At 43.0% G+C, this 13292-nt stretch overlaps 2 protein-coding genes across 7 annotated transcripts in view; one reads left to right on the forward strand and one right to left on the reverse strand.

Moving 5' to 3' along the window:
- LOC123961804 (voltage-dependent calcium channel subunit alpha-2/delta-4-like) overlaps positions 1 to 13292 on the forward strand; it is a 160933-nt gene that overhangs the window by 118077 nt on the left and 29564 nt on the right. The gene's annotated exons all lie outside the window — the stretch shown is intronic.
- Positions 2535 to 4584, reverse strand: LOC123961805 (leucine-rich repeat and transmembrane domain-containing protein 2-like). Its single transcript, XM_046037518.1, has 3 exons — positions 4521 to 4584; positions 3340 to 4023; positions 2535 to 3007 (listed from the first exon to the last, which is right to left on the reverse strand). The coding sequence occupies exons 1-3, from the start codon at positions 4567 to 4569 to the stop codon at positions 2535 to 2537; spliced, it is 1206 nt and encodes a 401-aa protein (XP_045893474.1). The 5' UTR covers positions 4570 to 4584.

Here is a 13292-nt window from a genome sequence, read left to right on the forward strand (position 1 = left end):
AAAAATGTTGCCTGGTCTGATGAGTCTCGATTTGTGTTGAGACATTCAGATGGTAGAGTCAGAATTTGGCGTAAACAGAATGAGAACATGGATCCATCATGCCTTGTTACCACTGTGCAGGCTGGTGGTGGTGGTGTAATGGGGTGGGGGATGTTTTCTTGGCACACTTTAGGCCCCTTAGTGCCAATTGGGCATGGTTTAAATGTCCACGGCCTACCTGAGCATTGTTTCTGACCACGTCCATCCCTTTATGGCCAACATGTACCCATCCTCTGATGGCTACTTCCAGCAGGATAATGCACCATGTCACAAAGCTCCAATCATTTCAAATTGGTTTCTTGAACATGACAATGAGTTCACTGTACTAAAATGGCCCCCACAGTCACCAGATCTCAACCCAATAGAGCATCTTTGGGATGTGGTGGAACGGGAGCTTCGTGCCCTGGATGTGCATCCCACAAATCTCCATCAACTGCAAGATGCTATCCATCAATATGGGCCAACATTTCTAAAGAATGCTTTCAGCACCTTGTTGAGTCAATGCCACGTAGAATTAAGGCAGTTCTGAAGGCGAAAGGGGGTCAAACACAGTATTAGTATGGTGTTCCTAATAATCCTTTAGGTGAGTGTATATCAGTAAAAACGGTATTGTCTAATTTTATATCTCTTTTGAAATGATATCGGTAAACCTCTTATACCGATAAATAATAATAATCTTTATTTGTAGAGCACTTTTCAAAAGCAAGTTACAAAGTGCTTTAACAAGTTTTACACTTGTATATAATACCCAGACAATAATACCCAAAAGAAAAAAATGTATACCGCCCAGCCTTAATAATATGTGGTATTAAAACGATTTTTATTATTGGGTGAACCCTGCATTAACCTGAGTACAGGTTAAACAACGAGAATGTGAACAAGAAACTTTAACATATGAACCAAAACAAGATAGTAACATTTGTCAGATCAGACAACAGCTGACTAGAGACATTGGACAACCAGCCGTTAACTGAGTCTCACTAAAATATTTCCACTTATATTTCTGGCTTTTAATTGACATTCAAGCATGAATCTGAAGTTGTGACCAAATTACATTTTGTATATTGGAACGCTTAACTTGAACAGACTTGTAAAACCGAATAGAGGTTCACTGTCTTCCATAATATTTTACAAAATATTTAGTCCATCAGTGTCAGGAGTCAGAGATTCTCAGCAAACAGAAAATAAGTGATTCAAACATCCCGACACAAAGACGATGCTGCCGTTTATCAAATAGCGATGATATTTGCTGATGTAGCTCGGGGGTTACAGATTGTTATGTTACTGTGATGGTGGAGGTTCACAGGTCTGGCAAGTCATTAAAGATTTAAATGTCTAAGTCAAGAGACCTGATGAATTCCATCAGTATTCCTCGGCTCGACCTGTCCTGAGAGGATTTCAGCAGGATTTCTTGACATGATCAGGAGAAAAACATGACCATGTTCTTTCTGGCTCTTTTCTTTTTAGTGGTTTGATGAATGTGGTTTTTACGGCTCTTGTTGGATCATCCGATTTGAATGTGTCGTGTGAGCTGAGCTGTCTTGTTTTTAAGAGGAGAAATACAGTTTAGATAAATAGAGTTTATTATCTTCAGCATGATCAACAGTCCTGGAGTTGAGACAATGGTTCATGTGCTTTTCACAGAAAATATGGCTTAAAATAAATGAAAACACATGAAAGTTACAGTATATGTTACATTTTCATTCAGTATCTCATACTTTGACTATGCTGGGAATATTTTTAGTTTTACCTCGTAGGAGAGCTTGAGAGTTTGTTTGTGCTGGATTGAAAGGCGTTGTAGCTCAAAGCTTGACCTCTAGGTGGCAGTACAGCTCTTGTATTGTTTGAAAGCAGTTTACACAGCTTGAAGCAACACTTCCCTGACAGCAGCAGAACTCTTATTATGGTTTAAACTGTCTGTTATTTGGAGGGAATTCAACAGGGCATCCAACTAACAGAGATACAAAGAATCATTTCTCAAAGTGGGGAAATTTAAGATAAACATAAAATGCACATAACGTATCTATAAAAATAAAGAGAAAGAGCATTTGTGCAACAAACAAGAGGAGAAATGTCACATTTCAAAGACTTTTATACTTTTGGAGCTTGTGCTTGTTGGGCTCAGATACAAAGACAGACTGCTTGAACAAAAAGGTTCCATATTTCTAAAGAAGAATCAAAAACACAGATGAAAGGAAGTCAAGGTGCAGAAGTGCCAAACAGCAGCTTCAGAGGGTTTTTAAAGCTGGTTGAGAGATGCAGCGCGGGGAATAACAATTCAGAGCATCCATACATTAAAGGAAGTGCCGCAGCATTCCAGTTTCGCTGAATCCAGTCCAATCCATTAGCTGTACAAGTCTGCGATTTTCAGCACAATGGATCCCCGCAGCTCTGCAGCTGCGGGGTTTCTCGCTCCAGACGTCGTGTCATCAGTGATGAGAGCAGAAGCAGCTAGCGTGTCCTGGAAGGATCTTAAATCAGTAAACAGCAGTGGGTCAGAAGCTGCTGATTCGATACCCTTGCACGATGCCGCAAGACTCTTTGGGTAGCGTTTCCTCTGGGGAGTTCATTTGCCCGTCCTCCATGTCCGTCTCGGCTCCGGACTCGGCCATCAGAGGCTGGCCGCGGCTCTTCTGCTCCCTCTGGTACCGCGCCATCAGCGAGGCATAGACGCAGCCGTAAGTTGCCGCGACCACCATCATGATGCACACTGTGCCACAAATCACACCTGCAACTATTTGCGTGCCGTGAGCTCGGCGGACACTGACGGGCCGGTACCGCTGGCGAACACATTCATCGTTGCTGCTGATCCGACCGGGCGGGCACGGATGCCGGGTGACATAACTCGAGGCGCCCTCTTTGGCCGGACTCTGCAGGCAGTAGTTGAACATCTCTGCTGGCACGCTGCGGATGTCTCTGCCCTTCAAATCCCCCGGGAGACTGCACTGCATCACATCTACCTGCCCATCTATAAAACAGATAGAGGGAGGGAATAAAAACGGATAGGGAGAAGGCCAGGGAGGGAGAAGATGTAGAGGAATGGAGGAAGAAAGAAACCGGGAGAGACAGAAGAGGATTTAGAGAGAAGGAGGTCGTTATATTCTTAGATGTCTTTGCTCAGCATACATCCATCCTGCAGAGCGGAGATTAATCGCTTCGATTAGACATCTTTTCAAGTACAGACTTAAAATACAAAGTGATTCTCTCCGGCATGGTATTAAAGCACTGTAAGCCGACTACCAAAACTATCAACTTCACAGTATTTGAGATTTGGAGAGGCCTGCTAACAGCCCTGCTCACCCCTGTAAATCAACCACTCCATCCAGTGCTTGAAGTCTCTCAGCTTGCAGTCACACTCCCAGGGATTTCCTGCCAGCTGGAGCTGCTGTAGCCCCACCAGGGGCTCGAAGGTGATTCTGTCGAGGGTCACCAACCGGTTCCCGGCCAAGGACAGCCAGGCGAGTCTTGGAAGTGCATCCAGTAGGCCTTTGGGCAGCCACATGAGGCCATTGGAGGACAAGTCGAGCCCTCGTAGACGCCACAGCCCCTTAAAAACCTCCTTGCTCAGGCCAACGCTCCCTTGACTTCCATTTGAGCCCTGCAGGACCTCTGAGCTGTTGTTGGGGTCAGAGGTCGCCGGGCGCGCCCCGAGGTAGTTGGCGGAGATATTGAGCCAGCGCAGGCCGCTCAGGCCCGAGAAAGCTCCAGGCTGCAGGGTGGAAAAGTGGTTCTGGGAAAGATCCAGCAGCTCCAGGCTGCTGAGGTTCGACAGCTCAGTTGTGCCCAGAGAAGAGAGGTTGTTCTGGGGTAAGCGAAGGATCAGAGAGTCGGGGTCCAGCAGCGCTAAGATGGGTGTCAGAGAGAGAAGGCCGACAGCCGAGCAGTCAGTGGTGTTACCGTAGCAGGTGCAGACACCAGGACAGCCATGGACCGAGCCCAGCAGTCCCAGTAGAAGGAAAACCAGGCTGGACAGGGCTGCACAGACTGAAAAACAAGAGAAACAAACCAAACTTGTTGTCAATTCTGTTGGGCTACAGTTTGGACCTAATACTCTGTTGTTACTCTCAGTCTGAGTCTGTGAATTCACGTTTTCCTGAATGTGGCTTTTCATTAAAGTTGGTAGGATTTTGTCTCAATAACCAGACCTCGAATCATCAAGCCCATGGAGATTTGGAGGTACTCGAGCTCAATAAATATCCATTTCAAACCATCAAATTTTTGCTTCAGATTAAAAAACCTTCTTGTTAAATCTGAATTAGTTTGAGGAGATTTTTCTACAAACTCTATTGAGCTTGGAGCGAAAGAAGTCAACAACACTGCAAGAACAACACTTAAGGAAAGCAACTTCATTAACACCTGTGGAGTCCATATAGAAGCAGATTACAAAGTATACATGTTCTATATTTCCCACCTCTCAACATGGACAAAAGTATCAGTTAAATTTTTACCTTGTGAAGAATAAAGTGTTTGTCCACACTCACCCAGACTCTCCAGGTGACTTTGTCCATACTGGTCCAGGTTCTTCTTCATGTCTGTCACCTCGACTCTACTGCAACTTTAGGCTCTCATCAGGCTGTCCTTCACTCTCTGCCGAATCACACCAACGTCCAGCTGAAGAGAGCGTCCTGAAAAACAGAAACAGAGGTGTTCATTGACCCTTCGATAAGCCACGCCCCCCTTTGTTACTGCTGTAAAAGTCCAACAAGACCTGTCGAACTTTCATCACGCCGCTGCCACTGTAGATAACTGCACTTCTCGGAGAAATATCGTTTAATTTTTTGGAAAAAGCGATCTCAGAAAGAAGCAAACAGTTTTGCAGTTGTGCATTTGAAGGTTGTATTCAGGCTGTCAGACTGACTCAAACTGCTGTGGAAAAAATAAAGACAGAAGCTAAAGCCTACTGATCAGAGTGTAAAAGTAAACCACTGGATTACCTGACTATTGAGAAAGATGACTACGATATTAAGGATCAACACTGTTTCTGTGCAGCTGGGTAGGTCTCTGTTTACTATTACAATCATTAAAAAGCAGAACAGTAGGTTTATGTAACATCACATTCAGTAGTAAGTTAAGTAGCTTTAGCTAACTAGGAACAATCCACTGCCTACATATTTCTGGATTTGTTTTAGGTTTTGGAAAGGAAATAAATCGTACTTCTCGTTTCAACCTCTCTGGGTTGCGACTGTAATTATTACAAGTGCTCCAGGAACAGCTTTTATCTTGGAAAAACACAGCAAAAAAAGGTAAAAAAAAGACACTTTATGCAAGGGGGTGGTGATGGCGCAATGGATAAGACACATGTCTTAGGTGTGAGAGACCTGGGTTTGAGTCCCTGAGCAAGACACTTGGCCCCTAGTTGCTCCAGAGGCGTGCGACCTCTGACATGTATAGCAATTGTAAATCACTTTGGATAAAAGCATCAGTTAAATGAGTAAATGTAAAATGTAATGTAAATGCATTAGTTAATGGAGCGCAGCCATGAGCCCTATACTGCGCTGTGATTGGTCAGCTGCGTATTCGGGGCGGGGATTAGCGAAGGGTCAATTCAGGAGATATGGAGTTGTAAAGTTTAATGATTCATTTTTCCTCAATATAGAAAACAGATCATTAAATTGTACCATAGGTTTATATTAAGCCCACCAATCGTCAGGCTCAGTGCAGATCAGAAGATACATCACATAAAACAGACAGTGCTCTCGAATGGACAAACTCTACAATTGTGACTCTTTTGCTAAATTACTTTATAAACATATTTTGTCATTTCAGTACATTTCATTCATGCTACTTATTGGCAGACACATACACCGATAAATCTGGGAAGAAAAGCTAATATCGGCCAGCGCTAGGAAAGACGCCAGTCAGAACAGAAAGTTCACCCAGAATCTGAAAGCGAACAGATTTAAACTACTAAATGTTTCTACAAAGCGTAATGTTCTGCTTCAGCTCGCTGTTAGAAGACCACACAGCAGAATTTAACGCTCTGCAATTAGACGTTTCTTTCTAAAAAACTGGGATTCTCTTTGAGTTTTACTGATTTACCAAAAAATCTGATATTTTCTAACAGTTAATTTTTTTTATAATAATAATAATTACATTACATTTAAACAGTGCTTAGATAGTCAAAGTGCTTCAGGGGATGGGGACTCATCTCAACTACCACCGATAATGTACTGGTGATTAAAACCAGGAGAGTTTCATGTTCTTGTGCATGTCCCACTTCACTTTACTTTTCTACAGGATAATCCTTTGCTCTTTGTTTAGATTAACTTTGATGTGTTTCAGCTCCACATGCCTTTACTTTCATCCATCCATCACATTGTCAACAAATGAAAGGTTTACTTGTTCACACTCTTGTCCAGGGATTCTCAAACCTCACAGCTGCCGTAAAGCGTGCATCTTGATATGCAAGATTAAGTGGAGTTTTCCGTGTGTACTGATGTAAAAACATCAAGAGCTTAGCCTCTGGCAGAGCAAATCCACAGTATATTGGCATTACAGGCCGGAGTTGTGCTGTAATTCACAGCATTTCGCTTTCGTCCTCAATCCTTTTTCATTTTTTTTTGCTCAGATAAGAACACACAAGGAGCTTCGTAATGAAGTGAAATAATCCTCTTGTTGTTTTCATCCAGCAAAACCAACACCGAGAAAAGTCAATGCCAACTTCTGTCTTCTTAACACCCACTCCCAATTCCTGTATGCTGCAGTTCGAGTAGAGCGTCAGCATTGTTTCACACATACAATTAAGAAAATGTTTTGTATTTTTTGATGATTCGGTCGTTTTAAAATCACTCATTTTCCTTCTCTTGATGTCTCTGGCAGTTCGCGGCACTCAGATGCGCAGGGGAAGTGTGCATGAGAGATAAAGTTGCAGAGGAAAAGAAAAGTGCTGTCACTCCATCATCCGTCTGTAGCCGCTATAAAGAGCCAGTAAAACGCTGCCTCAGGGTCTTTCTTTTGTTGCAGGTCTTCCTTTTGTTAAACTGGCACAAAGATGCCAGTCACTCTCCCGCGGACTGCGTGAGGCGGCAAGGTGCCTTTAGGCTACAGTTGACATTACAAAACAGGAGAAATTACAATGCAGGTAGAGGAGGGAGATAATGGGAGGAGATATAAAATGTAACTCCCAAAGAATGCAAAGTGCAAAGTCAGAGCCTTAGTTTCCAGATGATAATCATAAGCAAATCCTCCACATATAGAGGATAATGTACAGCAAGCACTGATGCTCAGGCTATCTGCAGGTTTTTTCACTCGAAAAAAGCTTAAAACAAAATGTCCTCTTGCGCTCATGCAAATAATGACTCTCCTCTCGAAGCAACAAAGGTGGGAGGTCGTTTGGACAGCTAGATGAACAATGCATGTGAAAGTTAGCATTAATCTCCTACCCAATATTCATTGTTACCAAAGGCTTGGTTCCCAGTGTGCACGCTCACAGGTTTAACTCAGAGACGTTTTCTTTTGATCTGTATGGATTTTGCGTATAATATTAACACATCCATTTCAAAATGTGCCTCCTGACAGGAACTTAGATGAAGCAGTCAGCCACACAGTGAGTTGTCGAGCCTTGGTAGGTCCGTGTGCAAGGCTCCTCTTCGAGTCTCTGCGACCTACGGTTTCCCATAACACCCTTCTCTGCATAGATCTGCAGAGACATTTGTGTTTCTTCTCAGAAATATAATGGTGTTTGTTGAGATTCTTGTCTCAAACAATTCTGACTGTATTTCAACACGTAGTAAGGACCTGCCAACTTGAAAGTCTCATCCCATTGGATGAATTTAAACTTTTAATTTCTATATTTATTTTTAGAGATGTCTGTGACATATAGACATATACTGTATATGTGCTTGTGTGTGACTGACTATGTTTATTGTGTCTCATATCTTGTCTGTGTCTTTCTAGCTCTCTCTGTCTTTCTATTTCTAGCTCTGTCTATCTATCGCTCTCTCGATCTATCTCTATAATATCAGCTGTCATTTTACGACCATATTTAGCCCCAAGTTTATCCCAACTCATCTTTTGATCTGCAAATCACCAAATCAGAACCTACAGTGGTTTCTTACGGCCATTAAGGCAATCGTTTTATAATCTTAGTCAGGTAGTTTTAATGTGTGCACTAAAAGCGAAGCAAATTTGACTGCAGTTGAGGTCAATGGAAAATGTATTTACATGCGCAGAAAGTTTGTAATTGTCCCAAAACATTACGCCACCGTATTAACGTAACATAACAGAGAAAAGAGGAAAAAGAAGGAACATTAGTCAGATCGTGAACTGCAAACATGTACAATTACAGCAAAAACATGCTTCAGAAAATGCACAGTTATATGGGCCGTTTAAGAGCTGTGACTGATGACAGTCACATTAGATCTTGTACAGCAGCTTAAAAGAGGATGAGCGGGGCCTTTATCAGACCATAGAGTATCCAATGGAGAAGATGACCTCTGACCCCACTCCCTGTCTGTCGGTTGTAGCGGCAGATGGACGTAGAACAGGAGGAAGGATTTACAAAAAAAACGTGATCTCGCCTTACATAAATCCTGAAGACAGAGCCGAATAATGAAAACACCAAGTCCCCTACAACGCGTTCGTCAAAAGACTTACTTTGGGACTTGTTGAGAACATTGTACGACATCCAAACACCGCACACACCCACTGCTGCATGCAGCTTACACACACTCAAACACGTGTATGGCTTCAAGCCGAGGACCAACACAAAAGCAAACGTAGGGGTTGGTATGTCATCTTCTGTTTATCAAGAGCTGAAGTTGCTCCTGGCTGCCTTTCTGCTATTCACCATCGCTCTCCTCACTCTGCAGTACATGAAGTCTTTTTCTTTAGACTCTTTAGAAACCACAGAGAACACAGAGGCTACTTTGGTATTGAATTCAGTGCCCTGAAATTTGGTACTTCAGAGTATCCTAAGGACTTGGTGATCCCCTGGCTTTCCCTCTAATGCCACCAGAAGGTCAAAGTTTTTACTTATCAGTTGAAAAATCTGAACATCTACATGATGGATTGGCACTGAATTCAATGTAGAACTAATAACTTTGATCCTCTGACTTTTCATCTAGCGCCATCATCAGGTCAACATTTTAATCTGTCCAATACTTTGGGATATAACCAAATACCTGTAGAACTAATGACATTCCCATCAGCCTCCCTGCTAATTAGCACATGGTAGCCTGCTGACCATGGTATTTACCTTGAAGCACACAGACTCAGTGCTGCTAGCATAGCTGTAGATTCTTAGTTTTGTTTAATCAAACAAAATAGGCCAAAGTTATCAAACGCTTCAGAGTTGAATTTTATCTAAACACAAAACTGCCATACATGAACCTGCCAAAATAAAAGTCTGAAATTTGCCAAATTATTATGGAAATCAGGATTTATCTCATCAAGACTGAGGCAGGAATTACAGTTCTGCCAAGATACACATACAGGGATCTGCAGATCTACACAGAGAAGAGTCTTATGGGTAACTGCAGGTAACAGGGGAGTCAACGTGGACACCTCACAAATCTCTAAAATGCACATAACCCATGCTGATTGGCTGGTTCAGCTTCCTGGGTTTGATATGGAAAAGTACACTGTGCACATTCACTGATAGTCAGTCCAGAGAAGCATGGTTCATTTTTAATAGTATGACCATGACTTCAATACCAAGTTGTCAGTTTTTGATATGTTAGAGGCATATTTTGGTAATCAAATATATTGAAGTTTAATATCTAGTTCTTCCAATCAGATAAAGATGCCTTGTAAAATGCCTCCATTGCCAATCATTGTTTTCCCGTGGTTAGGGCTCACCACTTCATGCTTGTTTTTACTACCTTACAAGTCAACAAGTTTGGTTTCCTGCGGCAAATAAATGCTGTTCACTTAATTGTACAGTACAGGTCCTAATGTGATGACAGCTTGTGAAAAGCACCATCAACCAGATTACGCCCACGCAGCAGTGACGGGTCACAGATTAAAACTGTGGTTTCAATCCCTGAGTGGGGCAGGCGCCTGCTCAGGAGTCCAGATGGTGTTGAGAACCCCACCACCACCACCCCGCCTCTGATGTGCTCGCTCTCTGTTTACTGTTTTTACTGTCGTGTCATTATCAAACATCTGTTGAGACTTGCATTTAAAGCAGTTTCACAATACACAGTACAGTGTTCACACCAGTGAGCTAGTCAGGACGAGACAAAGATGAGAGCATGATGCACTTTCTGGAGGTCCAATAGAGCCTCTGAACAGCTGTTTGTGTTTTTCTCCGTTTCTATCTCTGAACTGATCATTTCATCTCCGATCAATCTGATTGCGCGTTTAGAGAAGGTGACCTTGTTAGCCAGCCAACCACAGTTTAAGTTAAGTTAACTGTCATTGTTATCACATCTGCTTCTCCTCATGCACTTGGGTTATCATGTTACTACTCACTTCTTGTGAACTAGCCTTTTGTTAACAGGTAATACCAAAAAATAAAAAATATATATCCGTGCTGAGGTGCTTTAAGCTGCAGTTCCTCTAATGGCCTCAACATGCTGCTCCGGAAATCTGTGGCCGAAGTGAAGTGAATGGGGAAACAACCCAAAATTTTGTGCAGAGCTTCATGCTGCATTTTTCCTTCAAATAGTTTTGGCTCTCAGCAGCTAATTGCACTAACTGACAAAGACGGCAGCAAATCCAACCTTGAGGTTTCGAAACATCTCTGGCAAAAACCTTGCTGATGCCACATCTGTGTTTTTTTTTTTAGACCATTTTTCACTGTTTTCCTGAAGGTCCATGGATTTAAACCAGCAGCCCTCTGGTCTCAAGTTCACTTTTTCAGCCTCTTGGTGCCTGTTTGACAAAAGCAGACCAGCAAAACATTCATTTTTTTCACGTAGTAAAGTGCTGTATTATTATCACGATTTAAAACGCTGCTGTTTGGATTCTGTCATTGAAGTCCTGCTGATGTGATGTTCCCTGCTTCATCTGCAGTGCATCGCTCTGGTATTCTGGGCTCTAACGTGGCGTCCCACTGGCTGCTTTAATGGCCTCTGACAGGGCCCCCCTAAACCCCCACCGCCCACCACCACCACCCCCCTCCATCTCTCCCTCCCGTGGCTGCACTTTTCTCCAAACAGCCTGAGAACGAGGCAGCTGAGCGTTCGGTCCAAAAGGCCGAGAGCACAAACACACTGCAGCATCCACGCTGAGGCAGGATGAGTGAGGAAACGACAGAGAACAAGTACACAACAAGCACACACACACACACACACACTGACTGCACACAAAAACACACACATAAGCTCACTCCCACATGCTTCGAGGCTCTCTCTCTATCAAAAGCACAGAGATTGTATTAAACAGTAGCTGAAGATTACGCCCATATGTGATAGTGGTAGGCATGTTGTTCCAAAGCCATGGGTATTGATATGCTGCTGAAACAACCTCCACTCTTCTGGTTTCACATTTTTAAAATCAGATTTTTGTTACCTCAGATTTGCTCCCATTAGAAACAAGAGCGTTGGTGAGGTCCAACACTGATGTTTGGTGATCAGGTTTGTCTCAGAGTCTGTATTTCAGTACATCACAAAGGGGCTGGATGGGGTTGAGGACAGGACTCTGTGCAGAACAGCCAAGTTCTTCCACAGCAAACTGGGAAAACCATTTATTTATTGACCTGGCCTTGTGCACAGGAAAGAGACGAATACAAACTGTGTGTGCTATACAACAAGCAGCCGCAACAACAATTAGTTTATTGAAATTAATGCGCAAGCGTTTTGATAAGCTGTTAATCAAGCATGTTATTTTTAAAAAACAACTTTTAAACTGTTTGTTGCACAAAGCGACATTTGAACACACCACTTTGGGCTCTTGGAAACAGGGATCGACATTATTCATTGTTTGTAGACAAAACCATTAATTGGGGGTGGTGATGGCGCAATGGATAAGACTATGCCTTTGGTGTGAGCGGCCCGGGTTCAATCCCCCACTGTGACCCATCTACCATTATGTCCCTGAGCAAGACACTTAACCCCTCGTTGCTCCAGAGGCGTGCGACCTCTGACATGTATAGCAATTGTAAGTCGCGTTATATAAAAGCGTCAGCTAAATGAATAAATGTAAATTGATTAATCATGAAAATAATCTTTAGTTGCAGATCCAGTTTGCTGTAGCATTAATTGTCCACTTACGTCTGGCTGTATTGTGTGCATAGATAAACAAACACACACTCTTTATTGCTTTCAAAGGCACATGCACGTGTTGTATATTCAGTATCCACACACACACACACACACACCGCTCACCATCTGCTCTGCTGCTTCAGCCTCCAAACAGAGAAAGAAGACAGAAACAGTTCTTCTCCTTCATCTGCAGCGTTCAGAAAAGAAGCCCCAAAAAAAAAGGACTGAAGCTCTTCTGTCTTAAAACCAAAACCTGGATTTGTGTTTTAAAATCTGAGCCCAGAAACCGGACTTGTCTTCAAGGACAGAAACTGGTCTCTGCTTAAAACGCCAGAAGCTAGATTCCTCATTAAAACCAGAGTCTGACGGTGTCTTCAAACCAGAAGCTGGACTGGAGTTTTACTCCGGATCAAACGCCGCTCGTCGTCGTTCTCCTCTTCATCCTCATCGCTTCGGGTCCCTCTGATCCTCCCACATCTCTGTCCAGCACACGCCCAGTCTGCCAACTGAGGGCGAGCGAGCCTCTCTGTGTGTTTTAGAGAGAGAGCGAGAGAGAGTGAGCTCGCATGCTGCCTCTGAGCTGCCGCTAATGGTGTGTGTGTGGTACTGAGTGTGTAATGTGCATTAAAGCAGAGTTTGACAGAAATAGTAACAGCAGAGGGTGTTGCAGCTGCAGGCTGAGCTCTGAATGAATGAAAAAAGAGAGAGAGGGATGCACTTTGAATGAGAGAGAGAGAGACTATAATATGTAGTATTTCTTTGCAGCACTGTGCCGAACTATGCCAATAGAGCACTTTTGAGTTTGACCCAAAAAATGACAGAGAGAGAAATTTTTAATGTGCTTTTTTATGGATAAGGTCAAGTGTCCCCCGTCACCCCAAGCTGAAAGTTTGGGTGTGGCTAAATGTGCAACGGTTGAGGCTCACTGATGTGTTTTAACTGTTTTTGGATGGAGCTCTATGGCTCAGAGGAAGAAGAGATATCAGGCTGTGATACAGCAAAAGACAAATTTAGGATATGACCAGCATCATCTTTTAACAGTGAATCTAGGGAAACTAGATAAATGTAGATGGACAGGCAGGATATTCTGACACAATATGTAACTGA

Source organism: Micropterus dolomieu, linkage group LG22, assembly GCF_021292245.1.
Source record: "Micropterus dolomieu isolate WLL.071019.BEF.003 ecotype Adirondacks linkage group LG22, ASM2129224v1, whole genome shotgun sequence".
Lineage (NCBI taxonomy): Eukaryota > Metazoa > Chordata > Actinopteri > Centrarchiformes > Centrarchidae > Micropterus > Micropterus dolomieu.